General features: G+C 33.8%; 1 protein-coding gene across 14 annotated transcripts in view; it reads left to right on the top strand.

Annotated features, from left to right (window-relative positions):
• Positions 1-16,752, top strand: part of Stau2 (staufen double-stranded RNA binding protein 2) — a 311,629-nt gene that overhangs the window by 50,754 nt on the left and 244,123 nt on the right. For 13 of the 14 annotated variants that reach the window (XM_076835703.1, XM_076835702.1, XM_076835711.1 and 10 more), the window contains one exon: positions 497-632. In XM_076835703.1, coding sequence (XP_076691818.1) covers positions 497-632 — 136 coding nt within the window. Of the gene's footprint in view, positions 1-496; positions 633-1,102; positions 1,188-16,752 lie in introns of those variants that run through there. The other variant, XM_076835712.1, reaches the window with a different exon arrangement.

Here is a 16,752-nt window from a genome sequence, read left to right as displayed (position 1 = left end):
AAAAAATCTCCAAAAATGTTTTTTGTCAGATAAAGTTTAAGAATTATTGATAACCTTATATTCATTGCTTATTTATTATAGTAATATTCTGCTCTATTTGTTACTTGATTACCAAAGTGTAAATAAAAATCCACAGTTGATATTTTTAATGATTGAATACAATGCAAAGCTTTCTGGGGTAAGTAATGTTGAAGTTTAATACTTAATATCCAAACTGAGCAATCTAAGAATCTCATGTTTACCTTGTTTTAAGTAGTATGACTATACAGTAGAATTTTTTATACACTGATGTACAGAAAATATTGTAAAACACCCAGAGATTTCACTAGAAACTGTTGTCTTGTTTTTTTACTTTGTTTAAAATTCATGCAGTGGGGTTATCTACTCTCATCTTCTTCCATGGTAATTAAATGTATTAAAGGTTTAGATTATACATTTTATTGTGGAATATTTTACTTCTGTGCCTTTAATAGATATATATATTTTTTTAAAACAGGCAGCATAACTCCAACTGTGGAACTGAATGGGCTTGCTATGAAAAGGGGAGAGCCTGCCATCTACAGGCCCTTAGATCCAAAGCCATTCCCAAATTATAGAGCTAATTACAACTTTCGGGGCATGTACAATCAGAGGTTTGTATGTCTTCTTTGATTTTGTTCATTATTATTTATGCATATGGGAAAAGTTTCTGAAATTCATAGCGTTTTCAGTGTAATTACAATTCACTTTGTGCACTTTGCATGGAATTTAGATAAATCAGATTCATGAGGGGAATGTAAAGCAAGACATTAAAAAACCCCCACAGTTTTCAGAAATTAGTTTTTATTGAGTCATTAGAGCTCTGTATTTGTTGAAGGCAGGACCACATTTTAAAGTCAACCCAAAGTTTATAGTGTCAACTTCTCAGTTGACTTTCTCATTCCTTCACCAGGCAGAATTAAGTGTTTTTCTTGATTTGTCTGAATATATGAATGAACATAAGTATTTCTAATTTATAGGTAATTTATTGGAGGAAGCAAGGATTTATTGTCTTTTTGTACATTGCATGACTTTATGATAGTTACAAGTATGACTGAATTTTCTTTTACAAGCATGGCAGAAGTTTCAAAATAAAGTTTTGTGGAGTTTTTCCCCCGATCATAAAAGTCATATAAAATTCATGTGGAGAATATGGAAAATACAGAAAGGTAAAGAAATATAAATAAGTTGTAATCCCAGAATTAGTCACCCTTAATATTCTGATTTAATGTACCTTGTTTTTTTTAAGCATATTAATATATTTAACTGAATCAAAATTGTCTTCATGTGTAATTGTAATAGTTATTTATTGAGGTATAATATAGTGAAATATACAGATCTTAAGTGTACATCTTGATAACTATTATTTATGCATATATCTATTTATACTTGGATGACTATTTATATGTGTTTATCCTTGTCTGATTACTACTTATATCACAGTAGAGAAAGTTCCTATCACTCTGAGGGTTTCTAGAGACCTCCTGCTGATAGCATACTCTTACCCCAGGAGTAATCACATTTTGTCAGCGCAGATTAGTTTTGCCTGTTGTATGAGTTATATAAAATCTACTCATACAGTATTCACTGTATGTCTGGCTTCTTTCACTTTGTATAATAGTTCTCTTGTTTTGTTTGTTGTTTGTTTGTATTGAGATTCATCCATTTTATTTATGTCTGGGTTTTATCCTTTTTTATTGCTGAATATTGTTCCTTTGTATGAATATGCCTTAATTTGTTTATTCTGCATATGTAGTATGATGCCCTGTATTCACCTAATATAGGTCAGTTTTTCATATCTTTAAATAATCTTTGAAAGGTATTTTTGCTGGCTATAAAATGCTTCATGTGACCAAGGTATATTTTATAATTGTATGCCTAGTTTTGGTTATTTAGATTGCACCCCCTACCCCCTTTTCTGGTTATAAATAATGCTAGAGTTAAAAAGTCTTAATGTGCAAATCTTTGTTTGCATCCTTGTTTGTTTCCTTAAGGTAGATTATTTTAAAGGGAATATTAGAGTTAAAAAGAATAATGTATTGCCTAATTGCATTGAAGTTTATCCTGATTTCTTATAGTATATGAGAATATCTTTGGTACTCTTACAACACTGAGTTGAAAAATTGTTCTATAGTTAAAAAATGGAATTAAAAAAATTTAATGCTATTGATTGCTAATGAAGCTGGATATTTTTTCAGATGTTTGCTAGTTTTTTTTTCTGTTCTTTTTAGTTATATATGACAGTAGAATGTATTTTGACATATTATACATACATGGGGTATAACTACCCATGTGGAGTTATACTGGTCATATATTCAAATATGAACATGGGAAAGTTATGTCTGATTCAGTCTACTGTCTTTCCTATCCCCCCAACTTCCCTTCATTTGCCTTTGTCTAATCCACTGAACTTCTGTTCTTCCCTCCCTCCCACCTTGCTAGTTGTTTATCCTTTGTGATTTGTCTAATTTAGTTGGCTAATTTTTATAGCATTACTTGACCAGTTTTCACATTTATGTGTTAAAGTATTAATATTCAATCTATTTTTTGGTTGTAATTTTCTAAGTTTGAATTTTAATTTTTTACAAAATTATAAAGAATTTATGGTCTAATCATTTGGCTTTTAAAAACATTTTTTTCCCTTTGCTTTTATGCCTAAGAAATTCTTTTTTTTCCACATGTGATCAGATATTTGCTGATGCTTTTGTTATGGTTTTGATTACTGACAGTACAACTCAGATGTGCAGAGAATATATTTATTTAGTCTGTCTATAATTTGATACTTTTTGGTATCTTGCTTGGTAATGGAAAATTACCTTTAATCATATTTATTATCACTTAGTCCTGTTCAAATTGAGGACACAGAAACCAATCCACAAAATTACAACTATCAAATTGTAAATATATATTTTTTTAAAGTGTTATTGCTTAGGATCTCTTAGATTTCTTTCCCTCCCCTTTCCTCCTAGAATGCCTGGGAGTTCACTATATGCTAGGAATGAGAGGGCCAGCCCTTCTGTGTGAGTCCTATGTTGTCCTTTTGTACCTCTGCTTTTTACAGTGATATCTATTGTTTATCAGGTGCTGAAAGTTGCAGTTAGTGACATTGAGTTCATTTTACCCCTCATGTCTTGCTTTCAGAGGGTGTTGTAACATTCCCCTTGTTAACTTGGCCTAAACCCTCAACTTTTCACAGCTCCTCTCATATGTGATTCCATTCTTCTATTCTGTAGAGTCCCTGCTTTTAACTGGAACATCCAGCAACAGGCTTCCTAGTTTTCAACCCTGTCATACCACATAAGAGGCATAGGGGATATAATATTTTATTTAAAGGTGATTTAGTCCCCTCCCTCCCTCCCTCTCTCCCTTCCTCCTCCTCCTCCTCCTCCTCCTCCTCCACCTCCTCCTCCTCCTCCTTCTTCTGGCGGGGAGGTGGTATAATATTATCAGTTCCTTTTATTTAAATTCTAACATTATCTAATATAAATTAAGCTAGTAGCCCATTTCAGCACTGTAGGTATATTTAGTTATCATAGTAAGAAGCACCTTATCCCTTCTATACTTAAATATGCTTTTTTATTTTTTTATTTTTATGGTACTAGGAATCGAACCCATTTCCTTGCCTGTGCTAGGCATGTGCTTTACCACTAAGCTACATCCCCAGCCACGTACTTTATTTTATTTCCTTATTTTTGTAGTGCTGGGGATTGATCCCAGGGACTTATGCATGCCAGGCAGATGCTCTACCACAGAACCACATCCCCAGCCCCCTTATACTTTACTCTTTTATTTTTATTTTTTAAAAATATTTTTTAGTTGTCATTGGACCTTTATTTTATTTATTTATTTTTATTATATGTGGTGCTAAGAATCGAACTCAGTGCCTTACACATACCAGGCAAGTGCTCTACTACTGAACAGCCCCAGATACTTTATTTTTAATGTAATATAGTGTATAGATTCATGAGTATTATATTTTAATGTTTTTTTGTATTTTAATATCTTCAGTCCTTTAATGAAATTTTGCTATGATTTTGATTAGGGAATTTATTATTTTTAAATGAAAGAAATACGGTGCAAAAGACACGAAAAATCAGACAGTAATCTCTCTCCTTATGGAGCTCATGTTCCAGGAAGAGAAGTAGTCTGTCAGTAAGAGGTTAGTCACTTAGAAGGTGGCGTTTGATGAAGACTAAAGGAAGAGAGGAAAAGAAACATGTGAATGGAGGAAGGGAGAAGAGGCACACAGGTTGGTCAGCTCTAGGCATAAGAAATAGGAAGCACAAAGCCTCTTGCAGCTGGAGTGAGCCTGGTATGTGGAGGCTTCCACCAGGAGACCAGTATGTCTAGAGTGAACCAAGTAGGGGATGAGTTGGTACATGAAATCAGAGGAGGAAACAGGGGTCATATGGTTTGGTTTGAAATTTTTTTTTCTTTTCTAGAATAAGAATGATGGTATTTTTCCTTTGTTGGCAATTTCTAGTTTCAAGCTTTGATTCTGTAGTTGTCATGAGGGGTGAAAGAATTTTATTTATGACTTCAGAGAAGTCATAAATAAAGAGTATGTCTTAATAAATAAAGTAAACTTTCCTTCATATTTTTTGGAGAATCTTTATGATTTTTTGCAAGTAACAAAAAGGATAAAAAGAAAATAGGGAAGTACTGTTAAGCCTACAAGCTGTGTTTTAACTTAAAAAACTTTCTACTCTCAATAGAGTAGATCTTCCCATTATTCAGTAGGCTGTTAAAATTATGATGGTACATACAACCTTAATTTATAGATGACACCACTGGAATGTATTGTAGGGAATTTGGAGTAAAAAATCAGAGGAGACTTTCTCTTTCTTGTCAGATTCTGAGTCAGTAGCTGTATGTGTGTGTGTATGTGTATGTGATGTTGGGGATTGAACCCAGAGCCTTGTGCATGTGAGGCAGGCACTCTACCAACTGAGCTATATCCCCAGCCCGAGTCATTAGCTGCTTAAGGCAGGGAATGAAAGGTTGAGAATTTAAGAGACAGATATCATTTAGAGAGATTTTTTTGAAAAGATCCTCTCATTATTTACTTAAAATAATACTAAGTAACAATTAGTTATTACCCATGCTGCTATTTTGTCTCTATTCTTTGCTGATGAGGTTTCTCCATTTGTACTCATTCAAAGTCCTAAAGAAAACAGATTTTTTTCCCCCTCTGTTCTGTTTTTTTTTTCTAATTTTTTTGTAGTTGTAGATGGACAGCATGCCTTTATTTTATTTGTTTACTTTTTTGAAAAAAATTTAAAAAATTTTTTTAGTTGTAGTTGGACATAATCCGTTCATTTATTTTTATGTGGTGCCAAGGATTGAACTCAGGGCCTTGCACATGCTAGGCCAGCGTTCTACTGCTAAGCCACAACCCCAGCCCCTATTTGTTTACTTTTATGTGGTGCTGAGAATGGAACCCTCACATATGCGAGGCAAGCACATTCTACCACTGAGCAACAGCCCCAGCCCTTCTGCTCTGTTTTATAATGGGTGGAGAAAAAAGATTTGTTCATAGGCAAATACTGCAGTTGTTACCTGAATTCTGAAGAACCTGTCTCCTTTTGTTATACCCAAGATATTTGATAAGGAATACATCCAGTTACATCTTTTTGTTTCTCTTTTGGGATACTGTTCACTAACAGATACATTAAAAAGTAGAAAACATTTAAAAATTCATATGGCAAAGGATAAAGTAAAGATTGGAGAATATTTTATGCTTATGTTTTTCAGCTTTCTAGTACTGTAATAAAATACTTGAGATAATAAGCTTAAGCAGAAAGGCTCACAGTTTCAGAGGTTTCAGTCCATGGTCCATTGGGCTGGTTGCTTTTGGGCCAGTGGTAAGGCAGTGTATCATGGCAGGAATGTATAGCAGAGGAAGCTGCTTACCTCATGGTAGTCAGAAAGCAAAAAAAGAAGAGGAGGGACTAAGTTCTCAATATTTTCTTCAAGGGCACACTCCTGCATGACTGGAAGACTTCCTACTAAGTCCCACCTCTTAAAGGTACCTCTACCTTCCAGTAGAACCACAGGCTAGAAAACAAGTCTTTAATGTATGGCCCTTTAGGGCAAACTTTTCCAAACCATGGTAATGCTTTTACTCTCCCTTATTATAAAAAAATTATATAAAGGAATAGAATGTCTGTAATTAGGCTTCCTATAGACTTTTACTAATTTTGTATATTCATAAATAAAAAAGGTATTGTTAGTTGACAAATGGCCAGAAAGTCCCTTGATCTGTTAATACAGATTTTCAAAGGACCGCAATTTAGAATAGATTATATGAACAGGGAGATTTTGGGATCATGTAACTAGGAAGGCTCTTGAGGAGATCTTAAGATGTGATTGGATAGAGCTTTAGTTTGATTCTTCCTTATTTTTCATTTCTCTTTTTGTAGTTCTTGTCTCATTTTTCCTCTTCTTTCCTTCATTTTTCAAAGAAGTTCATGCCCATTTATTGCACTTCATGTGTTACATAATCTGTAAACTTGTAGTTCTAGAAAAGGGTCGAGATGTTTATGAATTTATTATTATTATTATTTTTATTATTATTTTTTATAGTACAGGGATTGAACCTAGGGTCTTGCACATGCTAGGCAAGCACTTTGCCATCGAGCTACATCCTTAGCCCTGTTTTTATTTTAGATATTTTATTTTAGAAATTTCTTAAAAATGTCTTAGGAAACACTTTGAGTAGACCTTCCATCCCAGAATTCATATTCAAACTGGGTTTAGCAGTTTAATTGTCTAAGCCTGGATTTTATGCTCAACCCGGAGAAAGAGGGATTATCTCCATCCAAATTGTACCCAGAGTGCAATTATTTTATAGAATGTTCTTCAAATGGTCAGAATATTTGTTCAAATTCTAGTTCTGATGCTTTTAGTTTGTGATCTAGGACAAGACACTGGCCCTCCATGAGTTTCCTCATTTTTAAATAGAAATAATAACAGCAAATGAAATTAATTTTGTGCGGTTTGATTCATTTCACAAACATTTATTTCAGGCCTGCTCTTTACTACATATTTTATTCAAGTAGAGATTATGATGAAAGACAGCCAGTGTAATAGATTCTGAGGTATAGTAGAAGAAGAATACAATGAAAAAAAAAAAACAATGACAGTGTGATAAGAGTGTGTCTGATGCCATGGAAACATTGGGCCTCACTTAGATTGGGCATCAAAGAAGTGTTTCAGGAAGAGTTGATGCTTGACCTGAATCTTTAGGGTTAATCAGGTGAGGAAGAGAAGAAAAAACAATACAAATTTTGGTAGCAAAGACTAGGGATCCTAATAATTTTAGTTTATTTATGGACTTACAAGTAGTTTAGTATGTCTAGAATAAAAAAGCTGAAGTTCATGCCAGGCCTATATCTGGATGTCTTCAAGTGTCATGCCAGTGGTTTTGATTTTATTCTGAAGGTGATTAGGAGTCGTTGAAGGATTTTAAACTGAGGGATAAAATAATTGGATATATGTTTCAGGAAAATTGCCTTGGCAGTGCATGCAAAATAGGTTGGGTAGTCCTATACTTCAAAGGAGAAGCAAGGAGTTTGTTGTAATTAAGGCTAAATGTGATGAGGGCCCAGAATTGTGAAAATATAGAAAACTGGATAGTTTTCATAGATATTTAGACGATAGGATGGAGTATTGTGTTAAAGCTTTTCATTGCTGTGACGAAATATCTGAGAAAATCAACTTAAAGGAGGAAAGATTTATTTTAGCTTATAGTTTCAGTCCATAGTACGTTGGCTCCAATGCTGTGTGCCTGTGGTAAGGTAGAACATCATGATGGGGATGACGTGACAGAGCAAAGCTACTCATGTCATGGTGGCCAGAAAGCAGAAAAAAAGATCCAGTTGCTTGGGATTAGAAGTGTTTTAGATTTTGGAATTTTGGGGGGCTTTGGAATAATTGCATTTACCTAATAAGGTTTCATGGGAATGAAACCCAAGTCTAAACACAAAATTCATTTTTGTTTCATATATACTTTGTACACATAAAGTGAAGGATTTTTTTTTTTTTTTTTTTAGTACTAGGAATTTAAACAAGGGGCTTTTTTTAACCACTGAGTCGCTGAACCACATTCCCAGTCCTTTTAATTTTTTATTTTGAGACAGGGTCTCACTAAGTTGTTTAGGCCCACACTAAGTTGCTGAGGCCTTGAACTTAAATCCTCTTGCCTCAGCCTCTGGAGTACCCGGGATTTCACAGCTACTGTGTCTGGCTGTGAAAGTGAGTTTACATAGTAAATTAAATAAATAATTTTGTCTGTGAAACCAAGTTTGCGTGTATTGAACCATAAGACTTGTGGCATCATGTCAGTACTCAAAATGTTTCAGATTGTGGATCATTTCAGATTTTGGACTTTTGGATTAGGAATGTTTAACCCGTCTTTCAAAGTTTATGTTCCTGAGGCTGAAATTTTGCTAAGTACTATAATGTTGGTGTGCTGTTTATTATGAGGTTATTCAAACTTTCAGTATAAGGTCTTTTTTTTTTTTTTTTTTTCTTTTGCTGTTTGTAAAACCCTTTCAAAAGGCATATTAGAAAGTAGAATAGTTGAGGGTAGGTGTTGTGGTTCAGTGGTAGTGCTTGCCTAGAATGTGGGAGGCACTGGGTTCGATCCTCGGCACCACATAAAAACATAAATAAAATAAAGGTATTGTGTCCATCTACAGTTAAAAAAAGAAAAAGAACAGTTGAGAAACATTGAATATATTTGTTCCAGCAGTGATATAAATAGACATAAACCTACAGTTTTGGTTTCTGCCACCAGATGGTGCCTGTGTATTGATAAAACAGTACACAACTTTGAAATCTCTTATAAATGAATACACATGAAGTGGGGGAAAAGCAGGAATTTGTTCTGAGAATTACATATAACTTTGCCTTTGTGTCCTATATGCTTTGATTTGGGGAATATATTTTTTTTCCTTTATCATGTGTTGTATACATGGAATGCATGTCAAGGCTTTTAAAAATGTTACTTTCTTGCTGGGTGTGGTGTCACATGCCTATAATCCTAGCAATCTGGTAGACTGAGACAGGAGGATCACAAGTTGGGGGCTAGTCTTAGCAATTTAGTGAGAACCTTGGCAACTGTCTTAAATAAAAAATGATAAGGGCTAGGGATATAGCTCAGTCCCCTGGGTTCAATTCTCAGTATGAAAAAGGGGAAAAAAAGTATAGAAAAAAAAATGATGCCTCCTTATTGAGGATGTTTTTCATTTGGGGGAATAAATCTAAACTTTAACAGTAAGACACATTAAAAAAATACATTGTTATTAAAAACACTTATGAAACGGAAAAGAGAATTTGAACAGGTTACCAAAGCAAGAATGAGAAAGAGTGTATTTAAAAGATAGTAGCTCTCACTTGAAAAATTGTGCTCTACATGTGTTATATGAAATGAATTGCATTCTGCCATCATGTATAACAAATTAGAATAAATCAATAATTTTTTTTAGTTGTTGATAGACCTTTATTTTATTTATTTATATGCGGTGCTGAGAATCAAACTCAATGCTTCACACATGCCAGGCAGGTATGCTACACCTGTGCCACAGCCCCATCCCAATAAATAATTTAATTAAAAAAAAAGATAGTAGCTCTCATGGTCACAGATATAAAAATCCTTAACAAAATATTAGCATATTAAATTCAGCAAAGTTAAATAACATAATATGCCACAATTAAGTGGGGTTTATTCCAGGAAAGCAGGGTTTGTTTAGTATAGAATAATCAAAACAATGACCTATATTAACATAATGAAGGAGGAAAACTGTATGAGCACCTCATTAGATTCAGAAAAAGTATTTGAGACAAGCACAATGTACCTATAATCCCAGCTACTTGGGAAATAATGGAGAAGTAAAGTTATCTTTATTTGTAGATGCTGTGATCCTTTTATGTAGAAAATTCTAAGAAATCAAAACTGTAGTAGAATAAGTAAGTTTAGCAATGTAACAGGATAAAACATTAATATGTAGAAAAATCAGTAGTATTTCTACTTAATAGTAATGAACAGCTACCAAATGACTATAGCCTAAAAGCACATCATATTTAGGAATAAATTAACAGCCTGTATATTGAATGCTATAAAATAATTGCTCACAATTAAAGAACACTCTTCTCCCAAAGTTAACATGATGATATAATATAATCTCAGTCAAAATTATAGCTATTTAATAAAGTTAATATTAACATTGCCATTTGTATAGAGATGTAATGGATGTGTAATAGCCAAAACAATATTGAAAAAGTACAAAGTTGGAGGGCTCACTCTACCTGACTTCAAGATTTGCAAAAATCTACCTTAATCAAGACAATGGAATGTTGACCTAGGGACAAATGTATGGATTTGTGGAATAAAACAGTACAGAATTTGGCATATCATGACTCATGGGCCAAAGCTGACTTGTCTATTTTTGTGCATCTTACAAGGTAGGGATGCTTTTTACATATTTAAATGGCTGAAAAATATCAAAAGAAAAATTATATTTAATAGCACATGGAATTTAGGTCAAGTTGAAATTTTAAGAGCATGTCAGTTTTATTGGCACATAGCCACAATCATTTGTTTATATATTGTCTATAACTGCTTTTGTGCTACTATAGCACAGTTGAGTAGCTGTAACAGAGATTGTATGCCCTACAAAGCTCTTTACAGAAGAATATGGAGATAAGAAATATGGAGACAAGAAATAGATCCATCCAGAGATGGTGAATTTAATTTTTTCATAATTTAAGTGAAGGTACAAATGGGGAAAGGATACTCTTTCTAAATATCTGTGGTGAAATAATTGGATATCAAGACAGAAACAAAGAACTTTAACCTGTTTCACATCATAGACAAAAAATAATTAGGATAGATCATAGGCCTAAATGTAAAAGTTAAAGCTACAAAAATAAAACAAACAAACAAACCTCTGTTACTCTGTGGATAGGCAAAGATTTTTTAGAACACCAAGTTCACAAGTCATGTTTTCCAGAAGAAAATATTTTGGGATTTTGGAGATAGGAAAAGATTTCTTAGAACACAGAGAGCACAAATCATGAAAAAATTGAGAAGTCAAATGTCATCAAAATTTAAAACTTCTAATATCTGAAAGTCATTGTTTAAAAAACTGTAAAAGTAGGACATATATTGAAAGAAAACATTTGTAATACATGTGTTGAAAGAACTTGTCTCTAGAATACATAAAAGAATACCTACAACACCATAACAAGTCAACAAAAATGGGCAAAATATTTGAAGAGACTCTCAATAAGGAAGAGATGAGACTGTCTAATAAATATGTGAAAAGTTGCTCAAAACCATTAGACATCAGGGAAATGCAAATTGAAGCCATAATTAAAATGTAAAAAGATTTGACAGCACCAGATGTTGATAACTAGAATTATCGTATATCACTGCTGGGAATATAAAATGGTACAGTCACTTTGTCAGAATTTGTAAATTTCTTATGAAGTTAAGCATATACTTACAATATCCAGCAATTCCATACTTAGCATATATCTAAAAAAAATGAAAACATAGCTATTCAAACTTGTACATCAATGTTTGCAACATCTTTCTCTATAATTGCCTTTAATAGGAAATTACCCAAATATCTACTACCAGATAAATGGATAAAAATTATTTTATATATAACCATGCCTTGGAGTATTGTTCAGCAGTAAGGCTTAGTCATAAAACAATATGTTGGAATCACCAAAACATGGTGAGGGGTAAAAGCTAGATATATAGTATACATACTTGATATTCTGTTTTTTTTTTTTTTTTTTTTTCTGGAATTAGCTAATTCCTCAGGGACAGAATAGCAAATATTAGAATAGCAAAACTGTTTCTTAGTGACAGAAGTTCATTGGTTCCCTAGATTTGGGGATAGGAATTTCCTATACAAGAAAGCTTTTGATTTTGATGATTGTTATATGATGAATGTCAAAATTCATTAACCTATGAGCACATTTCATTTTGTGTAAATTTTATCCAAAAAAAGTTGGTTTGAAAGATACATTTTGTAATACTCACTTGATTTGAAGCTAGAGATAGTTCTAAAATGTGTCATATTTTCCACTTAGGCATTTGGCCACAAACATTATAAATGTCTTTCTAGGGGATAAAATAGCATCTATCTCATAGAATGTTTGAGGACAAAATGATTTGCCTGTAGGTTGTTTAATTTTTACTTTTGTACAATAATTATTATTATAATTAAAAGCCCTTTTATACTGCAGGTGATAGCTTTAGTTACAAGTCTAGACTCCAAGGTTGGAATCATAGCTATGTGGATTTGAGCAGGTTCCTCAGCCTAATTCTCAGTTAACTTCCCTGTAGTTTGAGGAGAAATAAATAATAAATGTTTCCTTGTGGTGTTGTTTTTAGGATTTTTAATAAAGTAATTCAGGGACCACATATAGTGGTCCATAGTGCTTTTAGTTCCTTAAATGAATCAAAATATCAGTGTATTTGCACTAGATATTTGTGTGTGTGTGTGTGTGTGTGTTTTGTACCAGGGATTGAACCCAAGGATGCTTAACCACTGAACCACATCCATAGGCCTTTTTAGTTTTTTTTTTGAAAGAGGGTCTCACTGGGTTGCTTATAGCCTCACTAAGTTGATGAGGCTGACTTGGAACCTGTGATCCTCCTGAGCCGCTGAGATTATAGGCATGTGCCAACATGCCCAATTAGATATTGTTATTTCGAGATATTTAAAAAAATTCACTTCTGCCTATTTAAACAAACAGGGTATGATTCTATTATTATTCTTGATATATATTTTATAGAGGAATGACTAATTCTGTATTGCAAATATGGGTATTTTTGGCTTTTCTGAGAATTTAGTTGACCTTGGAATAATACTGCCTGTAGCCTAGAGAATCATTTTTCCTTTGGAAAACTGCACAACAGTAGTCATTAACTTGGGATTTATTTATTTATTTATTTAAATTTTAAAAAAATTTAAATATTTGTTCTTAAGTTTTAGGTGGACACAGTATCTTTATTTTACATTTGTGGGCATGCTAGGCGAGCACTCCACCACTAAGCCCCAACCCCAGCCCCTTAACTTGGGATTTAAACACAAGCTTTGGAAAAAAAAATCTATGGTCTTTATGTAATAATTGTATGCAGCATTTTATACACATACCTCTTCTGCTGTGTCCTCTCATGATAGCTATTTATTTTATCTTTGGTCTTTCAATTTTCTTGATCCTTATTCAGAAGGAATCAGCATTTAGGTACTAATAACATGGAAATAAATTTCCCATGACAGAAATTCAGGATTCCATGCTCCTTTGTTCTGTTGTTAGAAGTAGCCAGGCAAGACCCAGGCTTACCACTTAACTTTGGATTAGAGACTATTTAAGATATATATTTATTAAATAAAATTTTTTTATGTCAAACAAGTTTAACATTTGTCATAGCCTTTTTAAACAAACAACAAAATCAGAATCAAACCAAGCTAATTCTGATTTTGGATGTCTGATAAGTTCTGAATAAGATTTTGGATGATCATCAGAATAAGCCCTGTTCTAGAGTTTTTTTTGTGTTGGTGACTGGAAACTTAGAATGTATTTCTTATAGAAATGTGATAAATGGGGTCAAAGTTCTCAAGATAGCCTGTAAAAACCCATTTTACTGACAGTTAATAGTGGTACCTTGTAAACAGTTCTAACTCTGACTTCCAAGGATCATTTCCCTCTTTGCCACCTAAAGAGTAGAGTGAGCCTCTTACAGTTCTAGCAATATAAGGAGTAGAGAACACAGGAAGATTATAGCCATTGCCAGCAGTATTGAGAGAGACAGATTTATTGCAGCTATCGTTTCAGGTTATTAGAAGTGAGGTTAATCAGCTGCCAAAGAAAGTGTGAATGCCTTAAGTGTTGGGCATGTTTTAGGGGAGCTTGGGGATATGAGCGGGGTAAAGAACCATATGTAGAAGCAGAAGAGAGACAGCTGAAATTAGAAATGAAAGGTCATTGACTTGGTCCAGGGCATGATGGATTAGATGTGCGTGATAACAAGAGTGCAGAATCTGGTGTTTAGTGTAAAAGTTGGTAAGGACTGAGAATGATGTGCTGTAATGAAACAACTCCTAAATTTTGTAAGGGCATTTCTGCTCTAGAAATAAAATCCAGATCCTTAAAATTTGGGAATGTACAATATATTCAATTTGTTCACATTCTTAGTAACATTGTTCTGTTTTCTTTTTTTTTTTTTTTTTGGTGGGTGGGTACCATGGATTGAACTCATGAACACTTGACCACTGAGCTACATCCCCAGCCCTATTTTATATTTTATTTAGAGACAGGTTCTCACTGAGTTGCTTAGCATATCAAACTCTCCATCCTCCTGTCTCAGCTTCCTGAGCCTCTGGGATTACAGGCGTACACCACCTGGCACTTTTCTGTTTCTTGTTTGTTGGTTAATAGCCATTCTAATGGGTATAAAGTGGTACCACCAATTCTAACATTCCCTCTCGGTTATAGATTCATTTCTATAGACACATTGTTTTTTTAATTTTTGATGGACAGCATACTTTATTTTGTTTATTTTTATGTGGTGCTGAGGATCTAACCCAGTGCCTCACACGTGCTAGGCGAGCACTCTGGCACTGAGCTACAACACCAGGCCGACACATTCTTTTACTCTGATTCATTGACACTAGTAGTATATTTTATTCATTGAATGTATGAATGTCAAATCAGTCAACCATTCTTGAGAATTGAGATGCTAGTAACACAAAGATTAGTAAGATCTGCCCTTATTCTTGAATTCATAGCCTAGTCGGGGAGGACAGATAACTCAGAATGACCAAGGCAGTAATAGCAGTTACCACATATGCTTTGGAACTACACAGAGTGTTATTTAATTCATTCAACACCAAGATCCTGGATAGTACATTGTCTTGAAAACTATTCAGCATTGTTCTAGAGGTATTAGTTGATAGAAGAAAGAGATCAATTTATAGAAATAAGTTATAGTAGTCTCCATTAACTGTGGATTTACTTCCCACTCTTTCTGTTACTGGCAGTCATCTATAGTCCAGAGATATACAATGGAACATTGTAGAAATGAACAATTTATAAACTGTGCACTCTTCTGAACACATATTGAACTGTTATTTTACCATGTAATTGTTGCATATTTTAAAAAATATTTATTTTTTAGTTTTAGATGGACACAATATCTTTATTTTATTTTAATGTGGGGCTGACGATTGAACCCAGTGCCTTACATGCTCAGGGAGTGCTCTACTACTGCCATAACCACAGCCCTGATTGTTGCAGATTTTATGCCAAAATTTTTTTTTTTTTTTTTGCAAAAAGTGAGGTAATAACCATTATGTGAAACCTTTTTTAAAGAATTGTGCCAGTATTACTTTAAAATCATTTATTACTAAATTGTCTTTGGTGCTAGATTAGAATGCACAGAATACTTGTGAATATATGTTAATGTGGTGGTGATGATTTTATAGTGAAAAATAGAAATCTCTCTCTATCCAGTTCAGGATGTGAATTATCCCTTTGTCCAGCATTCGTATCATATATATTACCCTACTGTTGATCACTTGGTTATCTGTTGCAGTATTGCTGTGCTTATTTTCTTTTTCTTTTTTTTAAATTTTTTTATTGATTGTTCAAAACATTACAGAGCTCATGATATATCATCTTTCATACATTTGACTCGATTGGGTTATGAATTCCCATTTTTTCCCCAAATACAAATTGCAGAATCACATTGGTTACACACATTTTTACATAATGGCATATTAGTGACTGTTGTGTTCTGCTACCATTCCTATCCCCTATTATGCTTATTTTCAATTAATCCTTTTTTTATTTAATACTGATCCTAAAATGCAGGAGTAATACTAGCAGTTTGGATATGTCAAAAAGAAGTTGTGAAGTGCTTCCTTTAAGTGAAAAAGGTGAAAACAACAGTAAGATGTTTTTTCTTTAATTGTGGTGCTGGGAATTGAACCCAAGGCCTTGGCATGCTTGGCAGGTACTCTACCACTGAGCTACACCCTATCCCACAATAAGATTTTTTTTTTTTTTAACAGGGCAATGGCTGGGTCAAATGGTGGTTCCATTCCCAGCTTTCCCAGAAATCTCCATACTGCTTTCCAAATTGGCAGCACCAGTTTGCAGTCCCACCAGCAATGTACCAGAGTACCCTTTTCCCCACATCCTCGCCAGCACTTGTTGTTGTTTGACTTCCTAATGGCTGCCAATCTTACTGGAGTGAGATGGTATCTTAGGGTGGTTTTGATTTGCATTTCTCTGACTGCTAAAGATGGTGAGCATTTTTTCATGTACTTGTTGATTGATTGTATGTCCTCCTCTGAGAAGTGTCTGTTCAGGTCCTTGGCCCATTTATTGATTGGGTTATTTGTTATATTATTATCTAATTTTTTGAGTTCTTTGTATACTCTGGATATTAGAGCTCTATCTGAAGTGTGAGGAGTAAAAATTTGTTCCCATGATGTAGGCTCCCTATTTACTTCTCTTATTGTTTCTCTTGCTGAGAAAAAACTTTTTAGTTTAAGTAAGTCCCATTTGTTGATTCTTGTTATTAACTCTTGTGCTATGGGTGTCCTATTAAGGAATTTGGAGCCCGACCCCACAATATGTAGATCGGAGCCAACTTTTTCTTCTATCAGACTCAGAGTCTCTGATTTGATATCTAATTCCTTGATC

This window comes from Callospermophilus lateralis, chromosome 16 (assembly GCF_048772815.1).
Source record: "Callospermophilus lateralis isolate mCalLat2 chromosome 16, mCalLat2.hap1, whole genome shotgun sequence".
NCBI lineage: Eukaryota > Metazoa > Chordata > Mammalia > Rodentia > Sciuridae > Callospermophilus > Callospermophilus lateralis.
This window is presented reverse-complemented; position numbering and strand designations above follow the sequence as displayed.